The sequence below is a fragment of the Prionailurus viverrinus genome, chromosome X (assembly GCF_022837055.1).
Source record: "Prionailurus viverrinus isolate Anna chromosome X, UM_Priviv_1.0, whole genome shotgun sequence".
In the NCBI taxonomy this organism is placed as follows: domain Eukaryota; kingdom Metazoa; phylum Chordata; class Mammalia; order Carnivora; family Felidae; genus Prionailurus; species Prionailurus viverrinus.
In genome coordinates this window covers 78,452,080-78,473,903 of record NC_062579.1, presented here as the reverse complement: position 1 = coordinate 78,473,903, position 21,824 = coordinate 78,452,080, and the positions used below count along the sequence as shown (strand labels likewise).

General features: G+C 37.5%; 1 protein-coding gene across 1 annotated transcript in view; it reads right to left on the bottom strand.

Moving 5' to 3' along the window:
* Positions 1-21,824, bottom strand: part of IL1RAPL2 (interleukin 1 receptor accessory protein like 2) — a 603,372-nt gene that overhangs the window by 532,405 nt on the left and 49,143 nt on the right. Inside the window, exon 4 of the mRNA XM_047843276.1 lies at positions 7,070-7,256. Within this exon, the coding sequence (XP_047699232.1) occupies positions 7,070-7,256 (187 nt within the window). The remainder of the gene's footprint in view (positions 1-7,069; positions 7,257-21,824) is intronic.

Below are 21,824 nucleotides of genomic sequence, written 5' to 3'. Positions count from 1 at the left end.
ATGGAAATAAATGGAAATGAAAATACAATAATACAAATGCTTTGGGATGCAGCCAAGGCAGTCCTGAGAGGAAAATGCATTGCAATCCAGGCCTATCTCAAGAAACAAGAAAAATCCGAAATACAAAATCTAAGAGCACACCTAAAGGACATAGAAGCAGAAGAGCAAAGACATCCCACACCCAGCAGAAGAAGAGAAATAATAAAGAACAGAGCAGAAATAAACAATATAGAATCTAAAAAAGTGTAGAGCAGATCAATGAAACCAAGAGTTGTTTTTTTGAGAAATAAACAAAATTGAAACACCTCTAGTCAGGCTTTTCAAAAAGAAAAGGGAGAGGACCCAAATAGATAAAACCATGAACGAAAATGGAATTATTATAACCAATACTGCAGAAATACAAAAAATTATCAGGGAATAATATGAAAAATTATATGCCAACAAACTGGACAACCTGGAAGAAATGGACAAATTCTTAAGCACCCACATACTTGCAAAACTCAAGCACGAAGAAATAGAAAATTTGGACAGACGCATAACCATCAACAAAATGAATCAGTTATCAAAAATCTCCCAACAGGGGCGCCTGGGTGGTGCAGTCGGTTAAGCGTCCGACTTCAGCCAGGTCACGATCTCGCGGTCCGGGAGTTCGAGCCCCGCGTCAGGCTCTGGGCTGATGGCTCGGAGCCTGGAGCCTGTTTCTGATTCTGTGTCTCCCTCTCTCTCTGCCCCTCCCCCATTCGTGCTCTGTCTCTCTCTGTCCCAAAAATAAATAAACGTTAAAAAAAAAAAATCTCCCAACAAATAGGAGTACAGGTCCAGATGGCTTCCCTGGGGAATTCTACCAGACATGTAAAGCAGAGATAATACCTATCCTTATCAAGCTGTTCCAAAAAATACAAATGGAAGGAAAAATTCCAGATCCATTCTATGAAGCCAGCATTCCTTTGATTCCCAAACCAGACAGAGACCCAGCCAAAATATAGAACTACAGGCCAATAGCCCTGATGAATGTGGATGCAAAAATTCTCCACAAGATACTAGCAAATCGAATTCAACAGCTTATAAAAAGAATTATTCACCATGATCAAGTGGGATTCATTCCTGGGATGCAGGGCTGGTTCAACATTCGCAAATCAATCAACGTGATACATCACATTAATAAAAGAAAAGATAAGAACCATATGATCCTGTCAATTGATGCAGAAAAAGCAGTGACAAAATTCAGCATCCTTTCTTAATAAAAACCCTCGAGAAGGTCAGGATAGAAGGAACATACTTAAACCTCATAAAAGCCATTTATGAAAAGCCCACAGCTAATATCATCCTCAATGGGGAAAAACTGAGAGCTTTACCCCTGAGCTCAGGAACATAACAGGGATGTCCACTCTCACTGCTGTTGTTTAACATAGTGTTGGAAGTCCTAGCATCAGCAATCAGACAACAAAAAGAAATCAAAGGCATCAAAATTGGCAAAGATGAAGTCAGGGTTTCACTTTATGGAGATGACTTAATTTCATATATGGAAAGCCCAACAGACTCCACCGAAAGTCTACTAGCGCTTATACATGAATTCAGCAAAGTCGCAGGATACAAAATCAATGTACAGATATCAGTTGCATTCTTATGCACTAGTAATGAAGCAACAGAAAGACAAATGAAGAAACTGATCTCATTCACAATTGCACCAAGAAGCATAAAATACCTAGGAATAAACCTAACCAAAAATGTCAAAGATCTGTATGCTGAAAACTATAGACATCTTATGAAGGAAATTGAAGAAGATAAAAAGAAATGGAACAACATTCCGTGCTCATGGATTGGAAGAATAAATATTGTTAAAATGTCAATACTTCCCAAAGCAATCTACATATTCAATGCAATCCCAGTCAAAATTGCACCAGCATTCTTCTCGAAGCTAGAACAATCAATCCTAACATTGTATGGAACAACAAAAGACCCTGAATGGCCAAAGTGATTTTGAAGAAGAAGACCAAAGTGGGAGGCATCACAATCCCAGACTTTAGCATCTACTACAAAGCTGATCATCAAGACAGCATGGTATTGGCACAAAAACAGACACATAGACCAATGGAATATAATAGAGAACCCAGAATTAGACCCACAAAAGTATAGCCAACTCATCTTTGCAAAGCAGGAAAGAATATCCAATGGAAAAAAGAGTCTCCTTAACAAATGGTGCTGGGAGAATTGGACAGCAACATGCAGAGGAATGAAACTAGACCACTTTCTTACACCATTCACAAAAATAAACTCAAAATGGATAAAGGACCTGAATGTGAGACAGGAAACCATCAAAACCCTAGAGGAGAAAACAGGAAAAAGCCTCTCTGACCTTAGCTGTGGCAATTTCTTACTTGACACATCTCCTAAGGCAAGGGAATTAAAAGCAAAAATGAAGTATTGGGACCTCATGAAGATAAAAAGCTCCTGCACACCAAAGGAAACAATCAACAAAACTAAAAGGCAACCAACGGAATGGGAAAAGATATTTGCAAATGACTTATTGGACAAAGGGCTAGTATCCAAAATCTGTAAAGAACTCACCAAACTCCACACCCAAGAAACAAATAATCCAGTGAAGAAATGGGCAGAAGGCATGAATAGACACTTCTCTAAAGAAGACATCCAGATGGTCAACAGGCACATGAAAAGATGCTCAACGTCCCTACTCATCAGGGAAATAGAAATCAAAACCACACTCAGATATCATCTCACACCAGTCAGAGTGGCCAAAATGAACAAATCAGGAGACTATAGATGCTGGCGAGGATGTGGAGAAACAGGAACCCTCTTGCACTTTTGGTGGGAATGCAAACAGGTGCAGCCACTCTGGAAAACAGTGGGGAGGTTCCTCAAATATTAAAAATAGATCCACCCTATGACCCAGCAATAGCACTGCTAGGAATTTACCCAGGGGATACAGGAGTGCTGATGTATAGGGGCACGTGTACCTCAATGTTTATAGAAGCACTTTCAACAATAGCCAAATTATGGAAAGAGCCTAAATGTCCATCAACTGATGAATGGAGAAAGAAATTGTGGTTTATATACACAATGGAAGAGTACTTGGCAATGAGAAAGAATGAATTATGGCCTTTTGTAGAAATGTGGATGGTACTGGAAAGTGTTATGCTAAGTGAAATAAGTCATACAGGGAAAGACAGATACCATATGTTTTCACTCTTATGTGGATCCTGAGAAAATTAACAGAAGACCATGGCGGAGGGGAAGGGAAAAAATAGTTACAGAGAGGGAAGGAGGCAAACCATAAGAGACCCTCAAAAACTGAGAATAAACTGAGGGTTGATGGGGGTGGGAGGGAGGGGGAAGTTGGTGATGGGCATTGAGGAGGGCACCTGTTGGGATGAGCACTGGGTGTTTTATGGAAACCAATTTGACAATAAATTTCATATTAAAAAATGAAATAGGTAAAGGGTGTCTACACTCTTATGATAATAGTGTTCTCAGTAAATACTGAGATTGTTCTAATGTTGTTCTTCTTAGTTTAATAATGAAAAGAATCTTTCTTTCTCTTTTCAAAAATGTTTCTAAAAACACTAACATTATTGTACTTTCTGTTTACTGTCTAAGCCCCACTCAGATAGCATTAGGATGAAGTGCTAAAGTATAGACCCTCTCTTAACTTCCCTTTGCTGATAGAGTTCAGATAGCGAGAGATAGCCCCCTTACACATATCTGTTAACATTCCAAGGACAACTAGGATAGGCTTACTAAGTCATCTTTATGAACATGCCCCAGTACCACCTAATCCACCTCTACCTTCCTATCCAGCTGTGATTACATACAGGTACAGGACAGTCTTCAAAGGACTTTCATAGCATATTTCAGACAGGCTAGAAAAAGCATAACAATATGTGAAAGTGATACAAAGTAGAGAGAAAGAAAAAAGCAGAAATGGGAAAAAAAGAAACAGGTTTAAAGATTATATATATCTAAAAAGATGATGTGGAAACTGATCATGCAACACACATACTTTTTACTGTTAAACTACTAGAGATAGGAGCACCTGGATGGCTCAGTCCATTACATGTCCAACTCTTGGTTTTGGCTCAGGTCGTGATCTCAAGGTTTTGTGGGTTTGAGCCATGCATTGGGCTCTGCACTGGCAGTGTAGAACCTGCTTGGGATTCTCCCACTCTCCCTCTCTTTCTGACCCTCCCCAACTCATGCTCTCTGTCTCTCTCAAAATAAATAAACTTTATTTAAAAAAAATCTTACAAAATGAAAAAAAAAACTAGAGATAATATACTGTACATTTCTTTTTTTATTTTTAATGTTTTTATTTTTATTTTTTTTCTGAGAAACAAAGAGAGACAGAGCACAAGCAGGGAAGGGGCAGAGAGAGAGGAAGACACAGAATCTGAAGCAGGCTCCAGGCTCTGAGCTGTCAGCACAGAGCCCAATGTGGGGCTCAAAATCACAAGCCATGAGGTTACCTGAGCTGAAGTCAAACACTTAACCGAGTGAGCCACCCAGGCACCTCATTACACTATACATTTCTAAATTTGGATGTGCACCAGAATGAACTCTGGACAAGTGTCTTTACATTGCTGTAGTCAGAGAAAAATAACTTAATGCTCAGCCTCGTAGGGCATAGAGAGACTGTAAACAATCAGGGAAGATTATTAAACTAATGACCGAAAAAGGAAACATTTTCCTTATAAATCAATACACCTTTTTCAAGGATATATTTGAAACTGTGAGAAATGGGGTTAACAAAACGTTGGAGAGCTTCAGGGACTCTAACTTTGGGGTTTAGTTTTTTATTCTGATCCAATAGTATAGTATAGTGGCTAAGAGAATGGGCCCAGTAGCCAAAATGCAAGTCATAAACTGCTGTGTGACTTTTGTTAAGTCACTTATCTGAATCTCTAGTCACTTCTTCTGGAAAATGGGGATGATAATAATACCTACATAATACAGTAATTCTAGAGATTGACTTAATCTATCTAAAGCACTTAAAACAGAGCCTGGCATATGGTGAGTACTCAATAAATGTTATTTATCATTATGACTATTATTCATCAATTTTAAAATGTTATATAAATCCTAAACATTATTATCCAAGCAGAGCTAGAAACGCCATTTGCTTCACCATTGTTGGTCCATTTGTAAGAAAAAAAATGATACTTAGCACTTCCCAAGGAATAAATTGCTTTGGTATATGATGATAGTAATGTCTAGAAATGAAAAGAAAGGAGAAAAAAGAATTTATTGGAAAAATAATAAGAAGAGATAGTAGAATAAATATTGCAGGCTGACGACCTGGATTTTACTCCTAGCTGCTAACTCTGGAGGTGGTAAATTTTCTTTTTTCAATTATAAATTAAAATAAATCTTTCTTACTCTATTTTTTCACAGGCTTCTCTGCATCAGTGTTACATCTTAGAGAAGTACCTGTGATTAGGGCTGGGTTTAGCTCCAGGATAACTGCAGGAAAGGGTAGTGATTAAGAAAATGGACTCTGGAATAACACTGCCTTAAATACAGAACAAGGTTTTGTTAGTTGAGTAACTTTGGACAAGTTTCTACATGCCTTTGAGACTCAGTTTTTTTCGGTTAAACAAAGATAATAGAACTCCCACACAGAGTTGCATTAAGACTCAAATTGAGATAATACAGAGACCAAGCACAGTGAATGGCATATAGTAAGTACTTAATAAATGCTAAGAAGGCTAATACTGGCATGGAGGGTCCCAATAAATTATGAATAATCTATATTTATGCATAATGATCATCATGTTCCTTTTTATCTGTCAGAATATTATCTTCATTAGGAAAAAAAGGAAGGACAATTCACATACAGACTTGGGGTCCCAGTTCAGGACATGCTTTTGGTGTCTACTGGTGAGTTTGTACAGGGGTGAAGATGGAGAGACTTCCAAATGTAAAAACACATGACAGCTGTAGGAGTTAGGGTTTAGGCTCCCCTGTAAACTAAGAGTCTGTCATATTCTATAGACACAACCTGTTCCAACTTTTATGTGTTTGATTCCCACAATGTACACAACACCTATGCAGAAAACCCCCTTGGTCACCTCTGGCCATAACATATAAAACTGTACCATGTATCAACTATCATGACTCAGAGTTGGCCAAGGATACACAGTTCTCTTATAGGACCACAGGGTCTCAGGGAGCAGCCAGAATGTCATAGCTAGAAGGTTATGTGGTTATGTCTCTGCTTCCTCCCCTAGATCCCGTCTCTGACCTTGTGTGACCTACTCTATGCCTAGGGAATCTTAAGACTATTGATTCTATCTCTAGTTTTGCCCTCTGACTTCTGTTTAAGTTTCCATGGGTTCTAGGAGGAAACCAGAAGACAGGAGTTACAAGGGGTTAGGATACTTATCCTGCCTAATCCCTCTTTATTTGCCACAGTTCATATGTTCTTTTAAGGCCACAGCTTTTGTCAGGACCACTCTACTCATTCCAGGTTCCAGTGGCAATTTACAGCTTCCTCCCTTTTGTTGGTTGCCTTAACCCAACCTCACCTCTGTAAATAGTTCCTTCACTCAACTCATTTCTGTGCACCCTTTGAGTGTGGCTTATTTCCAGCTAAACACATTATTTCCAGTGTTCACACATCCTGCACTAGGCCCATTTCTCTCCTCTGCATTGACAGTAGTGGCTCTCACAATGTAGATCATAGTAACAGTTGTTATTCTTTCTAAGTCTAGTACTTGTAATAATGGCCTTTACTCCTAACAGTAAATAATATTTCTATGTTCCTCAAATACTTTCTTTCATGTGTTACTTAAATCTTTACTCTTCTCCCCATTTGCTCTCATGAGTTTGGGTGGAGAGAGATTTTGCTTATTTTTAGCAGTTGGATAAGATGGGACTGTTTATGATACCTGCTGATGGAAATGTATTAAAACCAGGACTATATAGAAGTCATACCTCTGAATTATTTATCTGTGGATCTGTTCATTTTTCTCAATGAAATATCTAATACCAAAAACTAGAAATAAAATCTCAACCTAAGTTAAAAAAAATAATAATTGACACCACGGTGAGTTACCTTGTACCACACAACATCAGGCTCTTGATCAGACTTTTTAAAGTCATCCATGTCTGGGCAGGAGATCTCTTTTCTTTTAGTGACTTCAGATTTCTCTAAATACCGTATCCTGCTATTGTAGCACAGGCCTGATTCATTCTCTGCAACAGTCAAGGACATTGACACCTTCATGCAATATGTCGAGTTTCTGTAGGAACAGAGAAATAGCAGAATGGCTTTACTGGGTGTTTAAAACCGTGTTTGTACTCTACATATTAAAAGAATATTTACTTTTATGTATGGGACCTTGCCTAGAAATCAGAAACAACATCAAAACAACACAAAACAGTTTTCTAGTTCAACAGACAAGAAGCTATAAAGCAAAATGTTAATGAGGACATCTCTGACCATGAGGTAGCTACATAACTACATAGAATAGCTGTACCCATTTTCTAAACTATAAGACAGCACAGGCTTCTTCTCCAGTGGTAAATATTGCTACATTGAAAATCTGATAGTGAAAAATATGAGAAAGTCTGTAACTAGAGCTATAGTAATTTCTGCCCTGCCCCTATGATCAGTCCCTTCACAGGTATTTCAAGGGTTGTTTCATTTTGTCATTGGTTTCAAAGCCAACATCTGATTTTACAAGGTACATACCCAAAAGCAGATCAACATACAGAAGATACCTGTGAACTTATATAGCTTTTTAAATTGTTTACTGAGATATGTCAGGGGTCAAATTCTTGGTTCCAACAGAGAACAAATCCTAGTAGAATGTGGTTCATCTGAATTAATTTTATCCACCAAAATTAATATTATAAAGGAATTTCAACAGTAAATTTTACCATAAGGCCACTTTAGAAATTGGGCATTAATTGGCTAACTCATTATATAAAAGTATTTATGGAATTCAATTCTGCCTTCATTTCTCGATGTATGCCCCTTGACTTTTCCTTACTCTGCTGTACCTGGGATGCAGTAGATATCATAAAAGAAAACTGGAAAGTATGAGAAAGAGACCAGAGACACCTGGTAAGACTTAGAAGAAGGTCAACTGGAAATCTCTTGGTAGGAAATAACAGGATTGTGTCTAAACATCAAGGGATACCAGCTGTTAAAAACACCAAGTGCCAAGGGCACCTCAAAACTGGTTTTACAACCAAGTGACAATAATCCTGACAGATGGGATAAGCATGCCAGCCAATAATTTAAGTTGGCCTAAAATAATTATTAATATTCATACTACTTACTCATTGAAATTTCACGATGTGCCAGATATTATATAAAACACAGGAGTGCAGATGGTTGCTGCCCATTGGGTTTACAAAGTGAGTTAATCAAAATGACTGCTACTTGAATTTCTAGTGAAGTTAATTACTGGCAAGTACTTCTGACTATGTCCATGCCTGTGTCATCTGAGTAGGATACTTTCAAAGTACTCCCATTCTAATGTTCAGATGCAACCCCATTACACAATGTAGATTGTGAGCTATTGCTTTTCTCTCTTCCTTAGTACAGATTCCTAGAACCCAAAGATATGCCCACTAGGGATCAAATGTAACCATTTAATTCTCTTGTTAGATGTTTGACAGCCTCTTTAAAAGCCATGAATCTAAAACCACCAGAATAAAACAAAAATAAAACAAAACACAAAAGGAGTCTTAGGCAAGAAGGTAAGTTTGGTGCAATTTGGCTCTTCTTGACTCCACCTTCAGTATTTTGATGCTAAGCATTTCCATGTCTCTATGCTTCCTTTAAGGCCCTACATGATCTGGCCTGTCATAACACTTTCCTTTAATTTTTTTTATTTAAATCTTTCTTTCTTTCTTTCTTTCTTTCTTTCTTTCTTTCTTTCTTTCTTTCTTTCGAGAGAAAGCAGGAAAGGGGCAAAGAGAGAGGGAGAGAGGGAATCCCAAGCAGGCTCCACACTGTCAGTCCAGAGTCAATGCAGGACTCGTCCTCAAACCTGAGCCAAAATCAAGAGTCAGATGCTTAACCAACTGAGCCACCCAGGCACCCCAACACTGTTCTTTACTTTAGGGTGCAGTCACAATGGCATTTCCTCTGTTCCTTAAATATACTAAGCCTATTTGAGCCACGGACTTTTACACTTGCTCTTCTCTCTGATCTTCTATCATTTGTTTATTTGTTAAATGTAAACAAGATATTAGTTGCTTTTGTTCATCACTCTATCCCTGAGATCTAAATGAATAATGTTCAGTGAATGTTAGTTGGTTAGAAGACATGGCACCAAAAGGTATGTTCATTCAAGAGACATGTCCTCTCTGCTCTACTTCTCCATCAACCCCATATGGTACTAACCTCTCTTCCTCATTCAGATTCAGGTATATGGCTGATCAAATGTCACATTCCTTGTTTAAATATGATTTGGCATAAATTTGCAGGTATTCTTGTACCACAAGGGTAAGGTTTAGCCAAGTCTTGTGTATCAGCATATTAGCAAAGAAAGGAATATACTAGTTACAACTGGGAGACAAGGAGGACTAGGGGCAGGTATGGGAAATGGAGGAAAGATAAATGGTCACAGTTTTTTTTTTTTTTTTTAAGTATCAATCAAGTAGTAACCCAAGACCACGGGGGAAGGGAAGAGGAAAAAAAGTTACAAACAGAGAGGGAAGGAGGCAAACGATAAGAGACTCTTAAATACAGAGAACAAACTGAGGGCTGATGGGGGGTGGGAGGGAGGGGTGGGTTGGTGATGAGCATTGAGGAGGGCACTTGTTGGGATGAGCACTGGGCGTTGTATGGAAGCCAATTTGACAATAAATTATATTAAAAAGAAATAAATAAGTAAAAGTATCGAACACAGAAGAATCACCTCTTCTAGGTTTACAAAGAATTCTGAACAGTTCTCAATGTTACAGACTTTGATCATCTCTGCTCCATGGTGTTCATCCCTACAGGTGAAAGAGAATTACTTGTTAAATATCCTCCCACTATTATGCTGTACCTCAGGGAAAGAGGGCTGTTGACCAGCAGTCTCAAAAATAAAAGCAAATAGAACGTCCAGTCCCATGAAAGAAGCTTACTATCTCAAATGTATTTAGCCCTGGGGAAAAACAGAGTAGTCTGAGTAAGAGACCGACAGAGTGGTTTCTTAACAAAGCACCAGCTTTGAGCTAAGATCCACTGTGTTCAACTAGCTCTGTGTCCTTGGGCAAGTAATGTAACATCTCTCAGACTCACTTTCGTCAGCTGAAAAATGAGGATAAGAAGTCCTTTATGGTGATTCCATTGGAGTTTGGAGAAAGGAGTTCCTCTCATTATAACACCATGAGCAAAAATATGTTACCATTTTCAACTGGAATGATTACAACACCTGACCTCTCCAGTCTAAGTGTTAAATAAAATAATGCATATAAAACACATAATAGAGTATCTGGCACATAGTAGATATTCCATACATTATAGTTAGAATTGTCATTACCGATAGGATTAGTTCTTATATATTGTTAATAAATAATAATTATAATTTATGTGTGATAGTAATTATGATCAATCACCAATATAAAAAAAACAGTACACTGGCAGCAATGGATTAAGGTATGCCACTGGGTTAGGGGTGCTACTTGATAGGAAAATGTCTAAAAGAGGTCAGTTGGGCAATAGGCCTAGTACCAGAGAGTCATGAAGTTCTGAAAGGATCAAAAAGACATGCTGACCTAGACACAAAAAGAAGTGAATCAAAAGAAAACAGCTAAGGCAGGGAGAAACTTTCAGTTAATATGGGTAGTAGCTACTTGGCAAAGGCTAGAACCTTGGAGGTCATATTGTTAGCAATAGTTTCACTAAGCCTTCTAAGAGTTTCTTAGACAAATGCCTTGTATAACAAAGCCTAGACCTCTAGGTAAGTTTTCTAGGGACAAAAGACAAGAGATATTCTTATGTGTTTCTTCCCCAATCCCTCCAAATTATAAATTATGTAGGTCAAGCTAAAAGCACCTTCATTAACTTGGGATAGGGATGAGGGCAGGGAACACAAACTGGGGATTGCTGATGGTTGAAGGAGAAAATGTTTCTGTTTTCTCTAACTCTAACCCACAAACAACCTGAGGCCCGGGTTCTGCATGAATTCATGCTTGTTCTGGTCTCTAGCGTGTGGAAGGCTGCTAGCAAATTGCTTGTTAACCCACAAACAAGCCCTAGTATAAAGTCCTTAACGATGACCAAGGTCTCTGGAACTCGAAGACAAGGCCAGGTGGGAGTCCTACTGTCTCCATTACTGACCTGGGGTCAGTATGATCAAGGCTGTCTGACAGACTGAGACTCAGGTTGATTTTTTATTGGTTGTATAATCTAGCTCTGGCACAGTTCCCACTAATAATCTTGCATTATTTAGATGTTATTTAGAAAAATGCCCCAGGCCAGTTCTATTTAAAATATTTCCTGCAACTGAGACCTAAAAATGTTACTTTTCTTTCACTAGGTACAATTAGAGCTGTGAAAGTTTGAGGAGGCAGACTGACGAGTGTGCAACAATAGAGACTGTACTTTTTTTCTGACCTCCCTTCACATCCTGAGGATAAGGAGAACATTCAGGCTCAATATGAGAGAAGTGACTTTGCTGTGATATTACAGAAGGGCCTTACAATTGTATGCATTTCTAAACATTCAAGTGCTTCCTCATCTCTTATCTTACTTAATTCTGCCACTAATTCAGGAAAATGTTCAGGGTAGGTATCATCTACACTTTTCAGAGGACTAAAATGTAGACACAGAGAAGACAAATAATTCAGTTAAGCCCATATAGATGGTTAGTGGATTAGAACCCATGTTTTGACTGTTAGCCCCTGGCTACACCCAGAACTTGATACTAATATGGGTTAACAGCCAAACTAACTTGTGGTTATCCACACAAACTTGGGGGAGCTCATAGAAAGAAATGTAAATGTGTAAAGGTAACATTTAAAGAATAATGTCAATACACACAGTACAGAAGAATTTGTAAATTGATGAAGAAATCCCACTTCCCATTCCAAAGATTTCATATTAGCTACTATATAGGTCATAACTTATACTTTTTCCCAGAAGTATTTCTAAGGGCAAATGTTGATCAATCTTGGGTTCTCTGACAGGAATAGTAAGATCATACATAAAAAACCCAGATGCCTCTTTCTAACTCCCATTTATATAATATGCTTATACTATAAAATTTTAAGTTTTATTTCTGAATTTGAGTTTATGTAAACTTTTTATACCACTAGAGCTAACCTATTTAAAAAAACTAAATAAATTAGGGAATTTTTTCATGTCTAAAAGCAGAAGCCCAGACAAAATACCTCAGGATATACTTGAAACTTTTCTAAATGGTTCCCTCAATTGTTTTATTCTCCTTTCAAGTTACTCTCTTTGCAAATTCCAGAACCATCTAATGACCAGTAAACTAAAACTCTGTTTTCTGAAATTTTTGAAATGTTAATTGACTGCTACACAAAACTATCATTTCATCAATCTACCACCCTTGGATGATATTGTCCCACTGGAAACATAAGAACTATGAACTGATATTATTATCAAATTCAGGGAAATGAAGTAAATTAATAAACTAATAAAATCTTAAGCCCTTTGATGACTTACATTCCTTGAAAATTATTACAAAAGTAGAAAATTTTATGAAAAATATCTTTGACCTTGTTGGAAAGACCTTCAGATAAGTACAAAAATAAGCACATATAACTGCAAGCATGCAATGTTAATGCTTTAAAAGAACAAGAAAGGAAAAACAGAGGACAGAAATTACTAATATCAGAACGGAAAAACAGGATATCACTACAGTTCCTATAGATATTTAAAGAATAATAAAGGAATACTACAAACAACTCTATGCCCACAAATACGATAGCCTAGATGAAACGGATCAATTTCTTGAAAGGCACAATCTGCCAAAACTCACACAAGAAGAAACAGACCTACAGAAATATGAATAGGCCTACAGCTATTAAAGAAATTGAATCAATAATTAATAACCTTCCAAAAAATAAAACACCAAGTCCAGATGGATTCACTGGCAAATTCTACCAAATACTTAGGATGAAATTATACCAAATTCTCTACAATCTCTTTCAGAAGATAGAAGCAGATGGAGTACTTCCTAACTGATTCTATGAAGCCAGCATTAGTCTAATACCAACACCAAAGACATTACAAGAAAACTACAGACTGATATCTTTCATGAACATAAATGCACAATCCTCAACAGAATATTAGGAAATCAAACCCAGTAATGTATAAAAATAACTATATCCCAGGGACACCTGGGCAGCTCAGTCAGTTGAGCATCCAACTCTTGATTTTGGCTCAGGTCATGATCACATGGTTGTTGGATCGAGCAGTATGTCAGGCTCTGCATGGAGCCAGCTTAAGATTCTCTCTCCCCCATGGCCCCTCTACTCCACTCGTGTGCACACTCTATCTCTAAAATAAAAAAAAAAATAGGGGTGCCTGGGTGGCTCAGTCGGTTGAGCATCTGACTTCGGTTCAGGTCGTGACCTCATGGTCTGTGAGTTCGAGCCCCAAGTCAGGCTCTGTGCTGACAGCTCAGAGCCTGGAGCCTGCTTTGGATTCTCTCTCTCTTTCTCTCTCTCTCTCTCTCTCTCTCTCTCTCTTTCTCTCTCTCTCTCTCTGCCCCTCCCCCGCTCATGTTCTCTCTGTGTCTCAGAAATAAACATTAAAAAAATAAAAATAAATAAATAAATAAATAAATAAATTATAGTAAAATACTAAAAAAGATAATCGTACCCCACAACCAAGTAGGATTTATCCCAGATGTGGAAAGTTGGTTCAAATATTCAAAAATCAGGGGCACTTGGTTGGCTTGGTTGTTTAATCATCAGACTCTTGATGTAGGCTCAGGTCATGATTTCATGGTTTGTGATATCAAGCACCTCATTGGTTTCTGCACTGACAGCATGGACTCTGCTTGGGATTCTTCTCTTCACTTCTCTCTGCCCCTCACCTGCTTGCACACACACTCTCTCACTCCCTCTCTCTCTCTCAAAGTAAGAAACATAAAAAAATCAAATATCAATTAATGTAGTTCATCACATTAACAGGCTAAAGAAGAAAAATTACATGACCATATCAGTAGATGCAGGAAAAGCAGTTAACAAAATCCAACGTCCATTCATGATAAAAACAAAGTAAAAAATAAAAAAATAAACAAAAAAAACTCTCAACAAACTAGGACTAGAGGGAAAATTCCTCAACTCAGTAAAGAGTATCTATGAAAAAAAAAACTATAGCTAACATTATATTTCATGATAATACAAGATTTCCCATTAAAATTAGGAATAAGGCAAGACTGTCCCCTCTCACCATTCCTATTCAACATCATACTGAAAGTCTCAGCTAATACAATAGATAAAAAAGGAAATATTTCATTGATTCAAAAGGAAGAAATAAAATCATCTTTGTTCATAGATGTATGATTGATCTATACATATAGATGACCCATGCAAAAAATCTGAGTTAACAAAACACCTGAAATTAGTAAGCAAGTAACTAGTAACTAGCAAGGCTCCAGGATATAAGGTTAATACACAAAAGTCAATTGCTTTCACATATGCAAGCAATGAAAAAGTTATTAATTTGAAATTAAAAACATGATATCACTTACACTAGAAACCCCCAAAATGAAATACTTAGGTATGTATCTAACAAAATATGTACAAGATCTACATGAGGATAACTACAAAACCGAGAAGACCAAAATTGGAGGACTGATACTATCTGACTTTAAGACCTACTCTAAAGCTACAGTAATTAAGACAGAACAGACAAACAGCTCAGTGGAATAGAATATCAAGCCTGGGAATAGATGCATATAAATATAGTCAACTGATCTTTGACAAAGAAGAAAACGCAACACAATAGAGCAAAGCATGTCTTTTCAACAAATGGTACTAGAACAACTAGACATCTGCATGCATATAAAAAAATGAATCTAGACTCAGATCTTTACACCCACCATGAAAAAGAATTCAAAATGGATCACAGACTTAAATGTAAAATGCAAAACTATAAAATTTCTAGAAAACAACATAGAGAAATCTAGATGACCTTGGATATAGCAATGATTTTTTAATTACAAGATCAAGGACATGATCTGTGACAAATAACTGACTGCTAATAAAATTAAAAAAACTTCAGCTCTACAAATGACAATGTTAAGAGAATTAGAAAACAAGCCACAGACTGAGAGAAAATATTAGCAGAAGACACATCTAATAAAGGACTGCTATCCAAAGTATACAAATAATTCTTAAAACTCCACAATAACAAAAAAAAAATAGGCCAAAGACCTTAACAGAAACCTCATCAAAGAGATAAAATATACAGATGGCAAATAAACATTTGAAAATATGTATATCATATGTCACCAGGGAAATGCAAATGAAAACAAACCTGCACTACAACTGCATACCTATTAGAATGGCCCAAATCCAAAACACTAACAACACCAAATGCTAGTAAGGACGTGGAGTAACAGGAACTCTCATTCATTGCTGGTAGGAATGCAAAATGGCACAGCAACTTAGAAGATAGTTTGGAAGTTTCTTACAAAACTAAACATACCCTTATATGATCTAGCATTTATATTCTTTGATAACTACCCAAAGGAGGGAAAATTATGTCTTCATAAGAGCCTGCACACAGATGTTTATAGAAGTTTTGTTCGTAATTGCCAAAACTTGGAAGTAACCAAGATATCCTTTAGTAGGTGAATGTATAAAGAATATATGGCACATACAGATAATGGAATATTATTAACAGCTAAAAATAAATGAGCTCTCAAGCCATGGAAAGATATAGAGGAACATTAAATGCATATTACTAAGTAAAAGAAGCCAATGAGTAAAGGCTACATACTGTAAAATTCCAGCTATATGACACTTGGAAAAGGCAAAACTATGGAGACACTAAAAAGATTGGTGATTGCCAAGAGTTGGGAGGAGAGATGGATAGGTGGAACACAAAGGACTTTAAAGGTAGTGAAAATACTCTGTATGATACCATAATGATGGATATATGCCATTATACATTTGTGCAAACCCATAGAAAGTACAACACCAAAAGTGAACCACAATGAAAAGTATGGATTTTGGATGATAATGATGTTTCAATGTAGGTTAATCAATTGTAGTAAATATTCACTCTGGCAGTGGCTACTAATAATGGGGTATGCATGTGGGGGCAGGAGGTACATCGTAAATTTCTGTACTTTCCTCTCAATTTTGCTGTGAACCCCAAAACAGCTGAAAACTTCCCTAATCTGGGGAAAGAAACAGACATACAGATCCATGAGGCACAGAGAATTCCCATCAAAATCAACAAAAGCAGACCAACACCAAGACATACTGTAATTAAATTTGGAAAACATAGTGATAAAAACAAAATCCTAAAAGCATGAAGATAAAATAAGTCCTTCACTTACAAAGAAGGAACCATAAATCTAGCTGCAGATTTCTCAAAAGAAACTTGGCAGGCCAGAAAGGAGTGGCATGATACATTTAAAATGCTGAATGGGAAAAATCTGCAACAAAGAATACTCTATCCATCAAGGCTACCATTCAGAACACAAGGAGAGATGAAGAGTTTCCCAGATAAAAAAAAAAAAAAAAAAAAAAAAAAAAAAAAAAAAAACTAGAGGAGTTTGTGATCTCCTAAACCAGCCCTGCAAGGTATATTAAAGGGGATTTTTTGAATGCAAAAGAGAAAAACAAAAATGGCAAAGACAAGAAAGGATCAGAGAATATCTCCACAAACCATGACAAAACAAGTAATACGATGGCACTAAGTACATATCTATCAATAATTACTCTGAATAGGTGAACTAGAAGATAAAGTTATGGAAAAAGAGGAAGCTGAGAAAAAGAGAGATAAAAAAATCCAGGAGTATGAGGGGAAAATTAGAGAATTAAGTGATACACTAAAAAGAAATAATATACGCATAACTGGTATCCCAGAGGAGGAAGAGAGACGGAAAGGTGCTGAAGGGGTACTTGAAGAAATCATAGCTGAGAACTTCCCTGAACTGGGGAAGGAAAAAGGCATTGAAATCCAAGAGGCACAGAGAACTCCCTTCAGACGTAACTTGAATCGATCTTCTGCATGGCATATCATAGTGAAACTGGCAAAATACAAGGATAAAGAGAAAATCCTGAAAGCAGCAAGGGGTAAACGTGCCCTCACATATAAAGGGAGACCTATAAGACTCATGACTGATCTCTCTTTTGAAACTTGGCAGGCCAGAAAGAATTGGCACGAGATTTTCAGGGTGCTAGACAGAAAAAATATGCAGCCAAGAATCCTTTATCCAGCAAGTCTGTCATTTAGAATAGAAGGAGAGATAAAGGTCTTCCCAAACAAACAAAAACTGAAGGAATTTGTCACCACTAAACCAGCCCTACAAGAGATCCTAAGGGGGACCCTGTGAGACAAAGTCCCAGAGAAATCACTATAAGCATAAAACATACAGACATCACAATGACTCTAAACCCGTATCTTTCTATAATAACACTGAATGTAAATGGATTAAATGCGCCAACCAAAAGACATAGGGTATCAGAATGGATAAGAAAACAAGACCCATCTATTTGCTGTCTACAAGAGACTCATTTTAGACCTGAGGACACCTTTAGATTGAGAGTGAGGGGATGGAGAACTATTTATCATGCGACTGGAAGCCAAAAGAAAGCTGGAGTAGCCATACTTATATCAGACAAACTAGACTTTAAATTAAAGACTGTAACAAGAGATGAAGAAGGACATTATATAATAGTTACAGGGTCTATCCATCAGGAAGAGCTAACAATTATAAATGTCTATGCACCGAATACCGGAGCCCCCAAATATATAAAACAATTACTCATAAACATAAGCAACCTTATTGATAAGAATGTGGTAATTGCAGGGGACTTTAATACACCACTTACAGAAATGGATAGATCATCTAGACACAAGGTCAATAAAGAAACAAGGGCCCTGAATGAGACACTGGATCAGATGGACTTGACAGATATATTTAGAACTCTGCATCCCAAAGCAACAGAATATACTTTCTTCTCGAGTGCACATGGAACATTCTCCAAGATAGATCATATACTGGGTCACAAAACAGCCCTTCAGAAGTATACAAGATTTGAAATTATACCATGCATACTTTCAGACCACAATGCTATGAAGCTTGAAATCAACTACAGAAAAAAGTCTGGAAAACCTCCAAAAGCATGGAGGTTAAAGAACACCCTACTAAAAAATGAGTGGGTCAACCAGACAATTAGAGAAGAAATTAAAAAATATATGGAAACAAACGAAAATGAAAATACAACAATCCAAACGCTTTGGGACGCAGCAAAGGCAGTCCTGAGAGGAAAATACATTGCAATCCAGGCCTATCTCAAGAAACAAGAAAAATCCCAAATACAAAATCTAACAGCACACCTAAAGGAACTAGAAGCAGAACAGCAAAGGCAGCCTAAGCCCAGCAGAAGAAGAGAAATAATAAAGATCAGAGCAGAAATAAACAATATAGAATCTAAAAAAACTGTAGAGCAGATCAACGAAACCAAGAGTTGGTTTTTTGAAAAAATAAACAAAATTGACAAACCTCTAGCCAGGCTTCTCAAAAAGAAAAGGGAGATGACCCAAATAGATAAAATCATGAATGAAAATGGAATTATTACAACCAATCCCTCAGAGATACAAACAATTATCAGGGAATACTATGAAAAATTATATGCCAACAAATTGGACAACCTGGAAGAAATGGACAAATTCCTGAACACTCACACTCTTCCAAAACTCAATCAGGAGGAAATAGAAACCTTGAACAGACCCATAACCAGTGAAGAAATTGAATCGGTTATCAAAAATCTCCCAACAAATAAGAGTCCAGGACCAGATGGATTCCCAGGGGAGTTCTACCAGACGTTTAAAGCAGAGATAATACCTATCCTTCTCAAGCTATTCCAAGAAATAGAAAGGGAAGGAAAACTGCCAGACTCATTCTATGAAGCCAGTATCACTTTGATTCCTAAACCAGACAGAGACCCAGTAAAAAAAGAGAACTACAGGCCAATATCCCTGATGAATATGGATGCAAAAATTCTCAATAAGGTACTAGCAAATCGAATTCAACGGCATATAAAAAGAATTCTTCACCATGATCAAGTGGGATTCATTCCTGGGATGCAGGGCTGGTTCAACATTCGCAAATCAATCAACGTGATACATCACATTAACAAAAAAAAAGAGAAGAACCATATGATCCTGTCAATCGATGCAGAAAAGGCCTTTGACAAAATCCAGCACCCTTTCTTAATAAAAACCCTTGAGAAAGTCGCGATAGAAGGAACATACTTAAAGATCATAAAAGCCATTTATGAAAAGCCCACAGCTAACATCATCCTCAACGGGGAAAAACTGAGAGCTTTTTCCCTGAGATCAGGAACACGACAAGGATGCCCACTCTCACCGCTGCTGTTTAACATAGTGCTGGAAGTTCTAGCATCAGCAATCAGACAACAAAAGGAAATCAAAGGCATCAAAATTGGCAAAGATGAAGTCAAGCTTTCGCTTTTTGCAGATGACATGATATTATACATGGAAAATCCGATAGACTCCACCAAAAGTCTGCTAGAACTGATACATGAATTCAGCAAAGTTGCAGGATACAAAATCAATGTACAGAAATCAGTTGCATTCTTATACACTAACAGTGAAGCAACAGAAAGACAAATAAAGAAACTGATCCCATTCACAATTGCACCAAGAAGCATAAAATACCTAGGAATAAATCTAACCAAAGATGTAAAGGATCTGTATGCTGAAAACTATAGAAAGCTTCTGAAGGAAATTGAAGAAGATTTAAAGAAATGGAAAGACATTCCCTGCTCATGGATTGGAAAAATAAATATTGTCAAAATGTCAATACTACCCAAAGCTATCTACACATTCAATGCAATCCCAATCAAAATTGCACCAGCATTCTTCTCGAAACTAGAACAAGCAATCCTAAAATTCATATGGAACCACAAAAGGCCCCGAATAGCCAAAGGAATTTTGAAGAAGAAGACCAAAGCAGGAGGCATCCCAATCCCAGACTTTAGCCTCTACTACAAAGCTGTCATCATCAAGACAGCATGGTATTGGCACAAAAACAGACACAGAGACCAATGGAATAGAATAGAAACCCCAGAACTAGACCCACAAACGTATGGCCAACTCATCTTTGACAAAGCAGGAAAGAACATCCAATGGAAAAAGGACAGCCTCTTTAACAAATGGTGCTGGGAGAACTGGACAGCAACATGCAGAAGGTTGAAACTAGACCAGTTTCTCACACCATTCACAAAAATAAACTCAAAATGGATAAAGGACCTAAATGTGAGACAGGAAACCATCAAAACCTTAGAGGAGAAAGCAGGAAAAGACCTCTCTGACCTCAGCCGCAGCAATCTCTTACTCGACACATCCCCAAAGGCAAGGGAATTAAAAGCAAAAGTGAATTACTGGGACCTTATGAAGATCAAAAGCTTCTGCACAGCAAAGGAAACAACCAACAAAACTAAAAGGCAACCAACGGAATGGGAAAAGATATTCGCAAATGACATATCGGACAAAGGGCTAGTATCCAAAATCTATAAAGAGCTCACCAAACTCCACACCCGAAAAACAAATAACCCAGTGAAGAAATGGGCAGAAAACATGAATAGACACTTTTCTAAAGAAGACATCCGGATGGCCAACAGGCACATGAAAAGATGTTCAGCGTCGCTCCTTATCAGGGAAATACAAATCAAAACCACACTCAGGTATCACCTCACGCCAGTCAGAGTGGCCAAAATGAACAAATCAGGAGACTACAGATGCTGGAGAGGATGTGGAGAAACGGGAACCCTCTTGCACTGTTGGTGGGAATGCAAACTGGTGCAGCCGCTCTGGAAAGCAGTGTGGAGGTTCCTCAGAAAATTAAAAATAGACCTACCCTATGACCCAGCAATAGCACTGCTAGGAATTTATCCAAGGGATACAGGAGCACTGATGCATAGGGCCACTTGTACCCCAATGTTCATAGCAGCACTCTCAACAATAGCCAAATTATGGAAAGAGCCTAAATGTCCATCAACTGATGAATGGATAAAGAAATTGTGGTTTATATACACAATGGAATATTACGTGGCAATGAGAAAAAATGAAATATGGCCTTTTGTAGCAACGTGGATGGAACTGGAGAGTGTGATGCTAAGTGAAATAAGCCATACAGAGAAAGACAGATACCATATGGTTTCACTCTTATGTGGATCCTGAGAAACTTAACAGGAACCAATGGGGGAGGGGAAGGAAAAAAAAAAAAGAGGTTAGAATGGGAGAGAGCCAAAGCATAAGAGACTGTTAAAAACTGAGAACAAACTGAGGGTTGATGGGGGGTGGGAGGGAGGAGAGGGTGGGTGATGGGTATTGAGGAGGGCACATTTTGGGATCAGCACTGGGTGTTGTATGGAAACCAATTTGTCAATAAATTTCATAAAAAAAAAAAATAAAAAAAAATTAAAAAAATAAAAATAAAATAAAAAAAAGATGGAAAAAAAAATAATTACTCTGAATATAAAAAGACTAAATGCTCCAACAAAATGACACAGGGTGTCATATTGGATTAAAAAAAAAAAAAGACCCATCTATATGGTGCCTACAAGAGACTCATTTTAAACCTAAAACACCTGTAGATTGAAAGTGAGGGGATGGAGAACCA